The sequence below is a fragment of the Garra rufa genome, chromosome 3 (assembly GCF_049309525.1).
Source record: "Garra rufa chromosome 3, GarRuf1.0, whole genome shotgun sequence".
In the NCBI taxonomy this organism is placed as follows: Eukaryota; Metazoa; Chordata; class Actinopteri; order Cypriniformes; family Cyprinidae; genus Garra; species Garra rufa.
The window spans coordinates 36,578,428-36,591,538 of record NC_133363.1 but is presented as its reverse complement, the minus strand read 5'-3'; the positions used below and the strand labels follow the sequence as shown (position 1 = coordinate 36,591,538).

The 13,111-nt window shown below is 36.4% G+C and overlaps 1 protein-coding gene across 2 annotated transcripts in view; it reads right to left on the bottom strand.

Moving 5' to 3' along the window:
- adcy7 (adenylate cyclase 7) overlaps window positions 1–13,111 on the bottom strand; it is a 59,986-nt gene that overhangs the window by 6,291 nt on the left and 40,584 nt on the right. For both annotated transcript variants that reach the window (XM_073837028.1, XM_073837030.1), the window contains exons 7-22: window positions 12,153–12,264; window positions 11,446–11,573; window positions 10,040–10,198; window positions 9,799–9,931; window positions 9,516–9,704; window positions 8,955–8,995; window positions 7,909–7,989; window positions 7,726–7,795; window positions 6,404–6,501; window positions 6,226–6,310; window positions 5,638–5,775; window positions 5,433–5,522; window positions 5,110–5,288; window positions 3,431–3,545; window positions 3,178–3,336; window positions 237–383 (exon numbers count right to left, since the gene is read on the bottom strand). In XM_073837028.1, the coding sequence (XP_073693129.1) occupies window positions 237–383; window positions 3,178–3,336; window positions 3,431–3,545; window positions 5,110–5,288; window positions 5,433–5,522; window positions 5,638–5,775; window positions 6,226–6,310; window positions 6,404–6,501; window positions 7,726–7,795; window positions 7,909–7,989; window positions 8,955–8,995; window positions 9,516–9,704; window positions 9,799–9,931; window positions 10,040–10,198; window positions 11,446–11,573; window positions 12,153–12,264 (1,924 nt within the window). The remainder of the gene's footprint in view (window positions 1–236; window positions 384–3,177; window positions 3,337–3,430; window positions 3,546–5,109; window positions 5,289–5,432; window positions 5,523–5,637; window positions 5,776–6,225; window positions 6,311–6,403; window positions 6,502–7,725; window positions 7,796–7,908; window positions 7,990–8,954; window positions 8,996–9,515; window positions 9,705–9,798; window positions 9,932–10,039; window positions 10,199–11,445; window positions 11,574–12,152; window positions 12,265–13,111) is intronic.

The following is a 13,111-nucleotide window of genomic DNA, read 5'->3' as shown; positions in this document are numbered from 1 at the left end:
CCAAAAGCAGCTCACACAAATAAGTAATTGAAGTGATATGAGTGTACATTTTCTAGCTGTGGTGACGCCCTTAGAGGTGAAAGCCATTTGGATGTTGGCAGAGCACTAGTCATATGCAATGATTCATCCATTCATTCAAGAAATGACAGGAGAAGAAAGACTATGTAATAAGGAGATCAGAGCAAAGCAGGACAAATTCATGTTCTTTGAGACATGAGACATGACATCACTCTGACCTCATCAAAGTCAGCGATGATCTCATTGAGGAGCCTCAAACACTCCAGTCCTTCTTTGTTGATGTCACATTCAGTGTAGAACTCTTTGAAGTCTGGCACCGAGGCAAACATCACACATACGCAGTCATATGACTTATAGTACAGGTCCTGGAAAAGAGGAACAGAAAGACACATGCCGCAAGACCTTAATGGTTCTGTTGCAATCATTCATATTGTACAACAGAAACAACAACAAAAAACGTTTTATGACAGGACGTTCACAGACTGTGTGAATATATGTGTAAAGGTATGAGGTACGAATGATGAATGACATGTGACATGGGTGTTTTGAGTAACAAAACAATTTTCACAAACTACACTCAAAAATCAAGACTAAATTTACAGAGACACCCAATGAGTTATTTCACAATTAAAAAATGTACATATTAGACAGAAAGAAAATTAAAGGAAAAACACATTCTATACATTTATATACATATACACTATAAGGCTATTGCACTTTTTTTCAGCAAGAAAAATAAAGGGATAGTTTACCCAAAAATGAAATTAACCCATGAATTACTCACCCTCAAGCCATTCTAAGTGTATATGACTTTCTTCTTTCAGATAAATACAATCAGATTTATACTAAAAGAATCTCCTTGCTCTACCCAGCTTCATCGTGACAGTGAATGGCTGTTGAGATTTTAAAGCAACATATGTGACCCTGGACCACAAAACCAGTCATAAGGTTAAATTTTACAAAACTGAGATGTATATATATATATATATGAAAGCTCAGTAAATAAGCTTTCTATTGATGTATGGTTTGTTAGGATAGGACAATATTTGGCTGAGATACATCTATTTGAAAATCTGGAATCTGAGGATGCAAAAAAATCAAAATCCTGAGAAAATCACCTTTAAAGTTGTCCAAATTAGGATCTTAACAATGCATATTACTAATCAAAAATTACATTTTGATACATTTACAGTAGGAATTTTACAAAAAATCTTCATGGAACATGATCTTTACTTAATTTCCTAATGATTTTTGACATAAAAGAAAAATCAATAATTTTGACCCATGCAATGTATTTTTGGCTATTGCTACAAACATACCCCAGCGACTTAAGACTGGTTTTGTGGTCCAGGGTCACATATAGTGCATGCATCATAAAAAGTACTCCATACGGCTCCGGGGGGTTAATAAAAGCCTTCTGAAGCAAATCGATGCATTTGTGTAAGAAAAAATCTCAATATTTAAAACTTCATAAACTATAATCTCTAAGTTCAGCTAACTGTCGTACGTGTGTTTATGAGAGAGTGGCGAATTCTCTTCAGAAGGCCTTTATTAACCCCCAAGAGCCATGTTGAGTACTTTTTACGATATGATGAATGGATGCACTTTATCCGACTTTAAAATCTCCATTTACTGTCATTATGAAGCTTGAAAGAGCCAGGACATTTTTTAATATAACTCTAATTGTATCAATCTGTAAAAAAGAAAAAAAAAAATCATATACACCTAGGATGGCTTGAGGGTGAGTAAATCGTGGGGTGATTTTGATTTTTGGGTGAATTATCCCTTTTAACTGATCAAAGGTGACAGTAAAAACTCATGTTGGTCAAAAAAAAACAAAAAAAACAATTTCCAAAAAAAATGGGGTTCTTTTGAATTTTCTATTTATCAATGAATCCTGAAAAGAAACTGTATCATATAACTGTTTTCAACATTGATAACAATCATCAATGTGACCCTGGACCACAAAACCAGTCATAAGGGTTAATTTTTAAAAATTTAGATATATACATCATATGAAAGCTGAATAAATAAGTGTTCCATTGATCTAAGTCAGGATTGGGCAATATTTGAAACAAAATATCAAAATATTGAAAATAAAATCACCTTTAAAGTTGTCCAAATGAAGTTCTTAGCAATGCATATTACCAATCAAAAATTAAGTTTTGATATAATTACAGCAGGAAATGTACAAAATATCTTCATGGAACACGATCTTTACTTAATATCCTAATGATTTTTGGTATATACGAAAAATCGATAATTTTGACCCATACAATGTATTTTTGGCTATTGCTACAAATATACCCGTGCTACTTAAGGTTTTGTGGTCCAGGGTCACAAATGTTTTTGGGAACCAAATCTGTACATTAGAATGATTTCTGAATGACACTGTAGGCTTTTTTCAAAAACATAAAAAAATCGTACCGACCAGCAAATAGGACCAGTAGTGTGTTAAATTAACATAAAATTATTTCTGAAAAGTGAGAAATGGAAATAAGACAAAACCATTGCACTTTCAGATAACTGCGATACTACATTAACTTTTCTTAAAAGAATGCAGATCAGGAATGAATCAAATTATTGTCAATAAAAACTCAGGCACATTTTCTAATCTAAAGTTTTTAAATCTTTCTTAATTATGGTATGATATAGTATGGACTGTGGTAGAAAATGGTTGAGAGGTTACTATAAAATACAGCGTGGGATGATCTGGTATTCTCTGTACAGTGTATATTGTGATCCTACAGTATGATATTGGAATGGTATGGTGGAGAATTGCATGATATTTTCTTGCGTGGTATATGGCAGTGTTTCCCAACCTTTTTTTGTCTTACGAACTGCCACAGTCCAATGTGTAAGGCTTTTACAAACGTTACATTTTACACACATTTTTTGTCTCTTTTCCTTGAAAAGATCTGCACAACCATGAAATTGTTAGTAGTTTCAGTTTCAGTTTTAACTATTCAACAAAGCAAATTCAAAGTCTTTCCAAGTGCCCTCTGGAACCGGCTTAGGTATCCCTGGTTGGGAATCACTGATGTCTAATCTTGTATGGGAGACACGAGGTGGTGATACACAGGCTCATCCCATACATTCGAAGCCGGTTCCTACCTTGTATTTCCGGTTTAGTAAAGAGATAGTGGACAGCAGCCCCACCTCATTCTTCTTGTTCTCGCCCACGAAGAGAGCGGCCACATGTGCAGGGAGAACATTCTCCAAAAGCAGACGGTTCAGGTTTTCGCACAGCTCGACTTCTTCCTTATCGGCCAGGTTCTTGTTCTTCAACAGGAAGTCCTGACGACAGCAGTACTCATTCTGAGAGGAAAAGAGAGAGGACAGAGCAAGGATGGGTATAACTCTCTGCCCTGACAGTATGGCACTATATTCTTGTATAGTCTGAGGTGTGTACCTGGCGGGATATGAGCAGCATGGTAAAGAGGAACAGTGTGATGTAGATGCAGCTCATGAGTTGTGGGTGCTTCATGAGCCCCACTTTGCACAGCATCAAACTGTCCTCCACACTACTAAAGACAAACACAGGACATGATTATATTAGAGATGCACCAGTATAAAATTTCTTGCCAATACTGATAATTATTTCCATATATATATATATAAAAAAAGTACATTTTAAAGTTTAATTATTCTATCTAATGCACTTTGAGAGTTCAAAATTAAGAGCTCCAACCCATGTTCTTAAAAAAATCAGTGAATTGACCTAAACTTTAAAAGGGACTCAACCACAAATTTTACTTGTGGTATACTGTATTGGTCTAAATTACATTCACACTGGTGTTTTAGGAAGCCAAACAAATTAGAATATAATAATAATAACAACAATGACAGTAATAGCCATATATTGTACAACAATTACACTGTAAAATAAATGAAATGTATCATCATTTATATTTCATAGGTATATTATAGGTATGTTATTTTGGCTTTTCACTACTGTAGAGAAATTACATTACTTATTTCCTAATTTGTAGCACATAGCACATGCAATAAACAAGTTTACTGAATTCACTGTGAACTGAGCCGTTCTGTGGACCAGAAAACACAGGATCATGAGCTGATCGCCTGAACGAAACACACAGCAAAAACACTTTATGAAGAGATTAAGCCATATTGTGCTTTCGGTTTTAGTTCGTTTGACAGGTACTGTGCCAAAGCATAATGGCACAAAACACAACTTTAAAGATCTTTTATGTTAGAATAAGAAGTAATCTTAAAGGGGCTATATGCAACTTTTTCCCCAAAATAAACGTAACAATAGCCTTTTTATTTGACCATTTATGACTCAAACATCTCCTGATGAGCATACAGTGGGTGCACCTATAAGCCTGTATCCTATTTTTCCTATTTTCTGTCGGGTCGGATTTTTCACACGCTGTCTGCGGATGTGACGTCAAGCGCGTTCATGTTAAACGTTTCAGATCACTCTGCCACCACCGCTAGTCAGCAATTAGCCTATTATTGCAAACAAACTTAGTTTCTCAAACAATATATGTATTTGACTGTTCTTACCTCTGTAAACATAATGTTGACTTCTTTGCAGCGGATGACTTGTGAAGTTTGCACGTACGAGCGCGCGCTGCGAGAGCGAGCAGAAAGGAAGAGCAGTTCCTTTTTTTGGCCATAGGTGTCAGTCGCGAGTTTAAATTTCAGAAAACTGCATATAGCCCCTTTAAGCAAATTTAAATATATTTTTTTAAAAATGACACTTTTTTTGCCCAGAAGACCTATCGTTTCTATCGCGATATCACAATATTGATAATATATTTCACCCCTAATCTACATTATTTTGTCTAAATAAATGCTAAATAAAAGACAAAAAAATGTATTTGTTTTGTCAAATGGCACAAAAATTTTATTTTTGAAGTCCACTTTTAAAAAATTGGATATTGCATAATGAAATTTGCTTAAGATTACATTTAACACTGTTATTCAAACATTAACAGATTAACTTTAATTAAGTGTTAAATAATGGCAAAGATAATCTAAATAGGTAGAAATAAGCTTCTACAATTAAATATGCAATATTAAAAATTATATGACAATCAACTGCATGTGTTTATGAGAGTGTACCAGCTGTGGTTGCCGTAGAGCAGGCAGCTGTAGCTGCTGAAGAGATATTCCTGAGAGTAGAAGATGATGATGTAGGAAATGGTAGAGACGATGAAGAGGAAGGCCACCTTCAGCTCCAAACTCACCCTCAGAAAAACGCCACAGGCGATCAAAGCCAATATACAATTATATACAGAATACTGGAAAAACAAAATCATACAGAAACAAAATACATAAAAATAACACAAGTTTAGAGTATGTCTTCATGTAGATATCCAATTAAATGTGTGTGTGTGTGTGTGTGTGTGTGTGTGTGTGTGTGTGTGTGTTTGTTTGTTACTCACAGGCAAATATGGAAGGTCATCTGCAACAGATTTAGGAATGGTGCAGTTTTGTTGCAAAGCGTCATATAAATTCTCCGGCGCATTAAAATACTGTCGAGTGAAAGAAAGATTGATGGGCAAAAATGTTAAGAGGCCGACCTACTTTTGTAGTGCTTCAGCAAAAACATATACCAACAATATTATCTAAGCACTGAAAAAGCATTACAAAATTGAACATGGCGATGATGACTATGACTGCGGTGACCACGGCTGCCAATGGGAGGCGTAGAAAAGGTCTCTTAACCACTGCTTCTGAAAGAGCAGAGAGCCACGTACATGACTTTAACTTCTCTGGAAACATCCTCTGAGAAATAGAAAAAGAAGGGGGAAAACGCTGTTAAAAAAAAGACATAGCTGGATTTGACCTGAGCAAAAGTGCAAGGTTACAGAAGCCAAAATGTGTTGGAAAAAGCAACAGTGTATTTGAATGGGGACAATGGGAGGAACACTATAAACATGTCCAACTCATATGTCACGGTATGTATGCATATGTATTTACGTTTGTGACACTGTAGCAAATCTGTTTTTAGTTTTTTCACATTCCAGTATAAGTCAGTGCCAACAATGGACACAGCATATGACATTCTCCACATTACAGCACTGTACACAGCAAGAGAGTCACTGCATGCTCCAGCATCTATAAAACCACAGGAGGGAAGGACCTTTATTGTGCTAGGCACACAAAAATACCTCAGAACCCATTAGACTGACTGAATGTCTGTGCTAAGGCAAAGGAAGGCTGTGGTGGTCTAACCTGTATATGACCTGCATAACAGATGCACAGAGTCAAAAGCAGAACGCACGCCAACCCCGCAAATGCCAGCCCCAGCTTCTTACGCCTGTGAGAGAGACAAAAAAGTTATACACTCTCAGGGAAAATGGTTGTCAATAAAGTCTGCCTACGGTGTTCAGTATGTATTCTTGACACTTACTGATTGGTAACAAGCATCTGGATGATGAAGATACATAAAAAGATGAAGGTGGCACAACCAATGTAGCATCTAAAGCTTGGCATCTCTATAGTCCTGTACTGAGAGAACCACACACACACATAATGGTATGTTAATATTATTATAAATGTTAATTTATTTCTTTATTTTTAACATGCGCACACCACAGTGTATGAAACAAAAATCCACAACTGTGATTCACTGCTACGATTTTGCATTTATACACCAGTAAAAAAGAGACATCAGAGTGTCTTTAAAAACTCTCTTTTGTGCAAACTACTTCCGTCCACCATGGTTTCAAATATCAGTTTGACAGTTTACCAGCTGAGCCCAAGCCTCCATTACTAAAAAGGAAAATAATACATTCGAAAACATCACTTTAGAACTAGTAACGAAGGAACGTTTAGTTGCTTTTTAAAAAGCTTACTATATTATGTAAAGTAGAGTATTATGAGAGAAAAATTGAGAGAGTGAGTGTGATTACCTGCATCTGATACAGCATTCATTCTTGTGTCTCATATTCAGAATAAAACATTTGTTTAAATTTCCGCTGAGGAAAGCGATATCTTTGTCATACTATCCTTTCAGTTGTTAAGTGTGATTTCCAATGACAGCACTGTACAATGCATTTGTTGGCTGCTACTTACAAGGTGTTGTTGAAAGTAAAAAATAATCATTTACAACCCTGTTTCAGTCTCTTTCAATATAAAACTCTTTATTGGCGATTCACTCATAAAAACAGTCTCTTGTCAACATCTAATGGCTGAATGATGTAACTAAAATCACTATCACGAAAACATACAGTTTCTCAATACTAAATACTATTAAATACTACAATTATTTATATAAAATATTATTTATTGAATAATAATATTTCATAAACTACAACAGCAGCCATCATAAAAGTTGCTAGGCAATTCAGTCAAAAATACAAAGGCAGTGCTCTGATACAACTATTTAAAAAATATGGAATCTAAAGGTGCAAAAAAAATCTAAATATTAAAAAATTAACTTTTAAAGTTGTCCAAATGAAGTTCTTAACGATGCATATTACTAATCAAAAAATGTAGTTTTGGTATATTTATGGCAGGACATTTACAAAGTATCTTCATGGAATATGTACCTTACTTAATATCCTAATGATTTTTGCCATTAAGACAAATCGATAATTTTGACCCATAAAAAGTATTTTTGGCTATTGCTACAAATATAAGCGTGCTACTTAAGACTGGTTTTGTTGGCCAGGTGTCACATATATAATATTAGGACTTTTTTGTGGGTTAAGCACACATTAAAATACATACCTGCTTTTCCAGGTCTCTTTTAGTAAACCACAGTGTGAGGCCAGATATCTCTTCAGACTTCACCCACTGCCTGCACACACAAAAACCCTCTTCGTTTGTTTTCATGCATACTAAATGTGCAACTTAAACCAAACTGGACTTAATTTCATCAAAAATAATTAAACATGCTTGTTTAGGACTAACTTGCTGGAGCTTAAATCATTGATGGTGGTGGTCATCTTGTCATGAAGTTCTTCATCAAACTTAGTCTTCTGTGATTTATACCTAAGGAGGCAGCAGACACAGACCTTAGAGACAGAAACACACTTTGCACCCATGAATTACCTCACATGCACACACACACACACACACACACACACACACACACACATACGCACACACACACACACACACACACATACACACACACACACACACACACACACACACACACACACACACACACACACACACACACAATGCACATGTCTATACAGTATGTGCATGAGAACTGTGGGACAGGAAAGACGTTTATAGCAGTTGTCATGCTGTTATTTAGTTTTATTTGACTGCAGCCAGTACAAGGGAAGCTTGGGTGAATATGTGTGAAGTTTGTAGTTATAAATGACTTTGTGTAGTTAAGGGATCTAAATACACCATCAGAGAGAAGATTCTAATTTAGTTCCGCTGAGAATTAAGAATGCGTGTATTTAAGTTTGTGCAAATATGTGTGAGGGCCATGGCAGGCAGGATGCCATGTGTTAGTTTAAACACCTGAGAGTGATTGCAAGAGTCCCCTTGCAATGTGCCTCAACACGGCTCAGGAAGGAAAGTACTGTTTCCTTTCTCCCTCTTTGCAAGCAGAAACACAAACGCTTGTCTAAGCCAAAAATACACTATAGTCTGGAAACACACCATTGGTGTACTGCAGGAGTTCACCTATGGTCATGCTAACCGTATGACCAGTAAGCAGCGCCTCACTGAGCGTTTGCATTGTTAGTGCTGAAACTACGGGCCCCATAGAGCTGGCTGAGCCAGTATGGCTCCACTCACTTATATGTGCTCAAGGGAGGGGCAGGTAAAGAGCAGGGCTCCTCAAGAGACTCATCAAAGCTGTCAGAGAGCAACAGTGAGAAAGACAACTTCAACATCGCTGCTTCAGTCAGCAAGACAAAACCAGATTCCATACACCTTGTTTTTTTTCTACTGAGACACACACAAAACAGACAGACGACACAAACACAACTCACCTATCTGTAACTTTGGTTGGTACTGATCTAAGAGGAATGTCCTAAAAAGAGAGACAAACATGAGCATCGTTCATAAAGAGTTGCTTTCATAATCATGTTCTGCATGCAAAGATCATGTATTGATGAGATCACTTTTTGACCAAAAACACCATAAAAGGCATATGAGTAGTCAAATAATTGCCTTTTAATATCATTTGATAGATTTGTGTACAAAACAGAACAATTTCGAACTGTTCAATCCATCACACATAGCTTTTTATAGTGTATAAGACTTAGAACATAGCAAACAAATGAAATGGACTGCTTTCATGCTTTTGGTTTATGCAAACGTTTTGGTTTTGGACGATTATTCTAAATTTCAGCGTTTAGTTGTTCATGTGGTCTACCACAGAGTCTGATCTGCATTTTTAACGATTACTGTATGGTTTCGGAAACCCTTTTTACTATCGAGTTGGGAATTTGCCAAAAAAAGCATAAACAAAAGGGCTGTCTGACATTTATCTGTCATGAGGTCTATTCTCAATTTTGAGTGTTTATTCTTTCAACATGTGTATCTCTGACCTTGCAGCGACCCTTTCCATTGACCATAGCATCTGTGCTGAATTCCTCTCGGCTCTGCAGATGGGCAAAAGGTTTGACAGCCCCCCATGACTCCAGGAAGCGAGTCATACGAACAGATGCTCGCATCTTCAAACCATCACTCACACGAGGCTTAGTGACACTGGGAGCCATCAGCGAAGACTCCTTTGACTAAACACACACACATCAACATGATCAGATTCATATACAGGGTCATATACATGTGGCAGGCTTACAATGTTAATGTGTGATTTAAAGTTTCTACCCGCGGATCTATGACCAGGTACGTCTTGATGTTAAGCTCTTTAAGGTAGGTGTCTCTGAGGTGACCATTCCCCTCCTCAACTTCATACGCTTTGTTCAAGTGCTTCAGAGTCGCCTCTGTGATGTGAACTCGCCTAATGGAGAAAATGTAAACATAGCACCTTATGAAGATCACTTTGACATTATAATATCAACAGTAACTTAAACAGTTCTTGTTTGATAAGAGATTTTATTGTTCATACCCTGGTAATCCACCTGACTCCATATGATTGGCTAAGGTGACATCGTGTGACCAAACATCAAACTGCCATTTCCGTAGGCCAATCACACCACAGAGGACATTTCCAGAGTGCACACCTACTCGCATATTTATATCCACACCTGTTGCCTCACGCACCTGCCTGCAAGTGATGATTAAAAAATATTCAGCCTGTCATCTTGGCCAGCATTAGCAAAAATGCTATAAGGAGAAAAGCTGTGCTAATAATGATTTACATGTGTTATAAACATACAGTTGAGGTCAAAAGTTTACATACACCTCACAGAATCTGCAAAATGTGAATTATTTTACCAAAATAAGAAAGGTCATACAAAATGCATGTTGTTTTTTATTTAGTACTGACATGAATAAGATATTTCACATAAAAGATGTTTGCATATAGTCCACAAGAGAAAATAATTGCTGAATTTATAAAAAATAATCCCGTTCAAAAGTTTACATACACTTGATTCTTAATACTGTGTGGTTACCTGAATTATCCACAATTTTTTTGTGATTGTTGTTCATGAGTCCCTTGTTTGTCTTTAACAGTTGAACAGCCTGCTGTTCTTCAGAAAAATCCTTCAGGTCTCACAAATCCTTTGGTTTTTCAACATTTTTGTGTATTTGAACCCTTTCCAGCAATTACTGTATGCTTTTGAGATCCATCTTTTCACACTGAGGACAACTGAGGGACTCATATGCAACTATTACAGAAGGTTCAAACACTCACTGATGCTCCAGAAGGAAAAACGAACAGAATTAAGATGTGTACATTTTTCTTATTTTGACTAAATATCTTTTTTTTTTTCATTTAGTACTGCCCTTCAGAAGCTACAGAAGATACTTACATGTTTCCCAGAAGAAAAAATATGTTTAAAAGTTTTCACCCCTGGCTCTAAATGCATCATTTTTCCTTCTGAAGCATCAGTGAGTGTTTGAACCTTCTGTAATAGTTGCATATGAGTCCCTCAGTTGTCCTCAGTGTGAAAAGATGGATCTCAGAATCATACAGTCATTGCTGTAAAAGGTTCAAATACACAAAAATGCTGAAAAACCAAAGAATTTGTGGGACCTGAAGGATGTCTCTGAAGAACAGCAGGCAGTTTAACTGTTCAGGACAAACAAGGGACTCATTAACAACTATTACTAAACAAAAACAGCTGTGGATCATTTAGATAACACATTATTAAGAATCTAGCATATGTAATTTTTTCAGCGGGGTCATTTTTATAAATTCAACTATTATTTTTATTAGGAAATATCTTATTTAGGGCAGTACTTGTAGTGTCTTTTGTGTGATCCCTCTTATTTTGCTAAAATAATGAACATTTTGCAGATTCTGCAAGGTGTACGTAAACCTTTGACCTCAACTGTATATAGACTTACTTGATGGCTTCGCACATGTCCAGGCCCATTTTAACACAGTTTTTGGCATGATTCGGCAGGGAAACAGGGAGGCCAGACACACAGTAATAACAGTCCCCAAGAATTTTTATCCGCATACACTCATTCTCCTACATTGGAACACACAACCACACATTAGTCATCTTCAAGGACAGCTAATATGTACGATTCAGAGCACAAGTATCTAATTTTGTTTAGGAACCAAACTGACTGATAATAAGATTGAATTATAATAAATTGAATTATATTATGAATTATACAGTGCCATAAGTTTGGGGTCAGTTTAAAATACTTTTATTCAGCAAGAATACATTCAATTGATCAAATAATAAAGATAATTATAATGTCACAAAAGATTTCTATTTGAAATAAATGCTGTTATTTTAGATTTCTTTAGATGGAAATAATGTGCCACGGTTTCCATAAACATATTAGGCAGCACAACTGTTTTCATTATTGATGATAATCAGAAATGTTTCTTGAATGCCAAATGATTTCTGAAGGATCATGTGACACTGAAGACTAGAGTACTGGGATTTGAAAATTCATAATAAATAAATTAAATTTTTAAACATATTAACATAAAAAAAACTGTTATTTTCATTGTATTTTTTAAAATCTTTTTTTTTTAGCATAAGAGCTTAACTATATTGTATTATATACATTCAGTTATATATAATTATACTTACTTTTGCAATCTGGTCAAATTTCCCAAAAAGTTCATTCAGCATAATCACAAGCTCCTTAGGAGAACAGTCACTGGCCAGACGTGTGAAACCCACGATGTCAGCATATAGGATGCTAGCAGAAAGCAGACAAAAAGAGACAATGTTATGGGTTTTGTAGGTAATTTTGGAACTGAACTCTGGTCAGGTCAAACAGGAAGAGGAGACATTTCGGAGTTGATATGATTCTGCTGAGTCCATTTTAATGAAGAGAACAGCAGCAGCTCAGTGTCGACTGTCTGAACGCCCAGGAAAGAATAAAGACTTCATAAACATGGCTCATGAAATTAACCTTTAAGACCCAGCTGTTCTCAATTCTGACTACAGGACCAAACACACACACACACACACACACACACACACATGTTGGGTTTACATGTTTTATGGGCACATTCCATAGGCGTAATGGTTTTTATACTGTACAAACCGTACTTTCTATCGCCCTACACCTACCCTACACCTAAACCTAGCCCTCACAGGAGATTGTGCACACTTTTACTTACTCAAAAAAACTCATTGTGCATGATTTATAAGCCTGTTTCCTCATGGGGACCTGAGAAATGTCCCCACAAGGTAAAAATCTACTGGTATTCCTATCCTTGTGGGGACATTTGGTCCCCACAACGTGATGAATACCAGGTACACACACACACACACACACACACACACACACACACACACACACACACACACAATCCATGTCATCACACTCCTAATGAACAAGTTCAAAAAGAGATCGGTCCCTGTGAATTTCGGCAGGCGAACAGCTCTCTATTGTTTTCTCACGCGCACAGGTGAGTGAACCTGTGTTCTGTCTGAGCAGCTGTAAAGGAGGCAAACAAGCTATCTGTCTAAATATAAACAGCTGCCTGAGAACCAAGCATGGGACAAAGAATATTAATAGATGCACCCCAACCCCCATC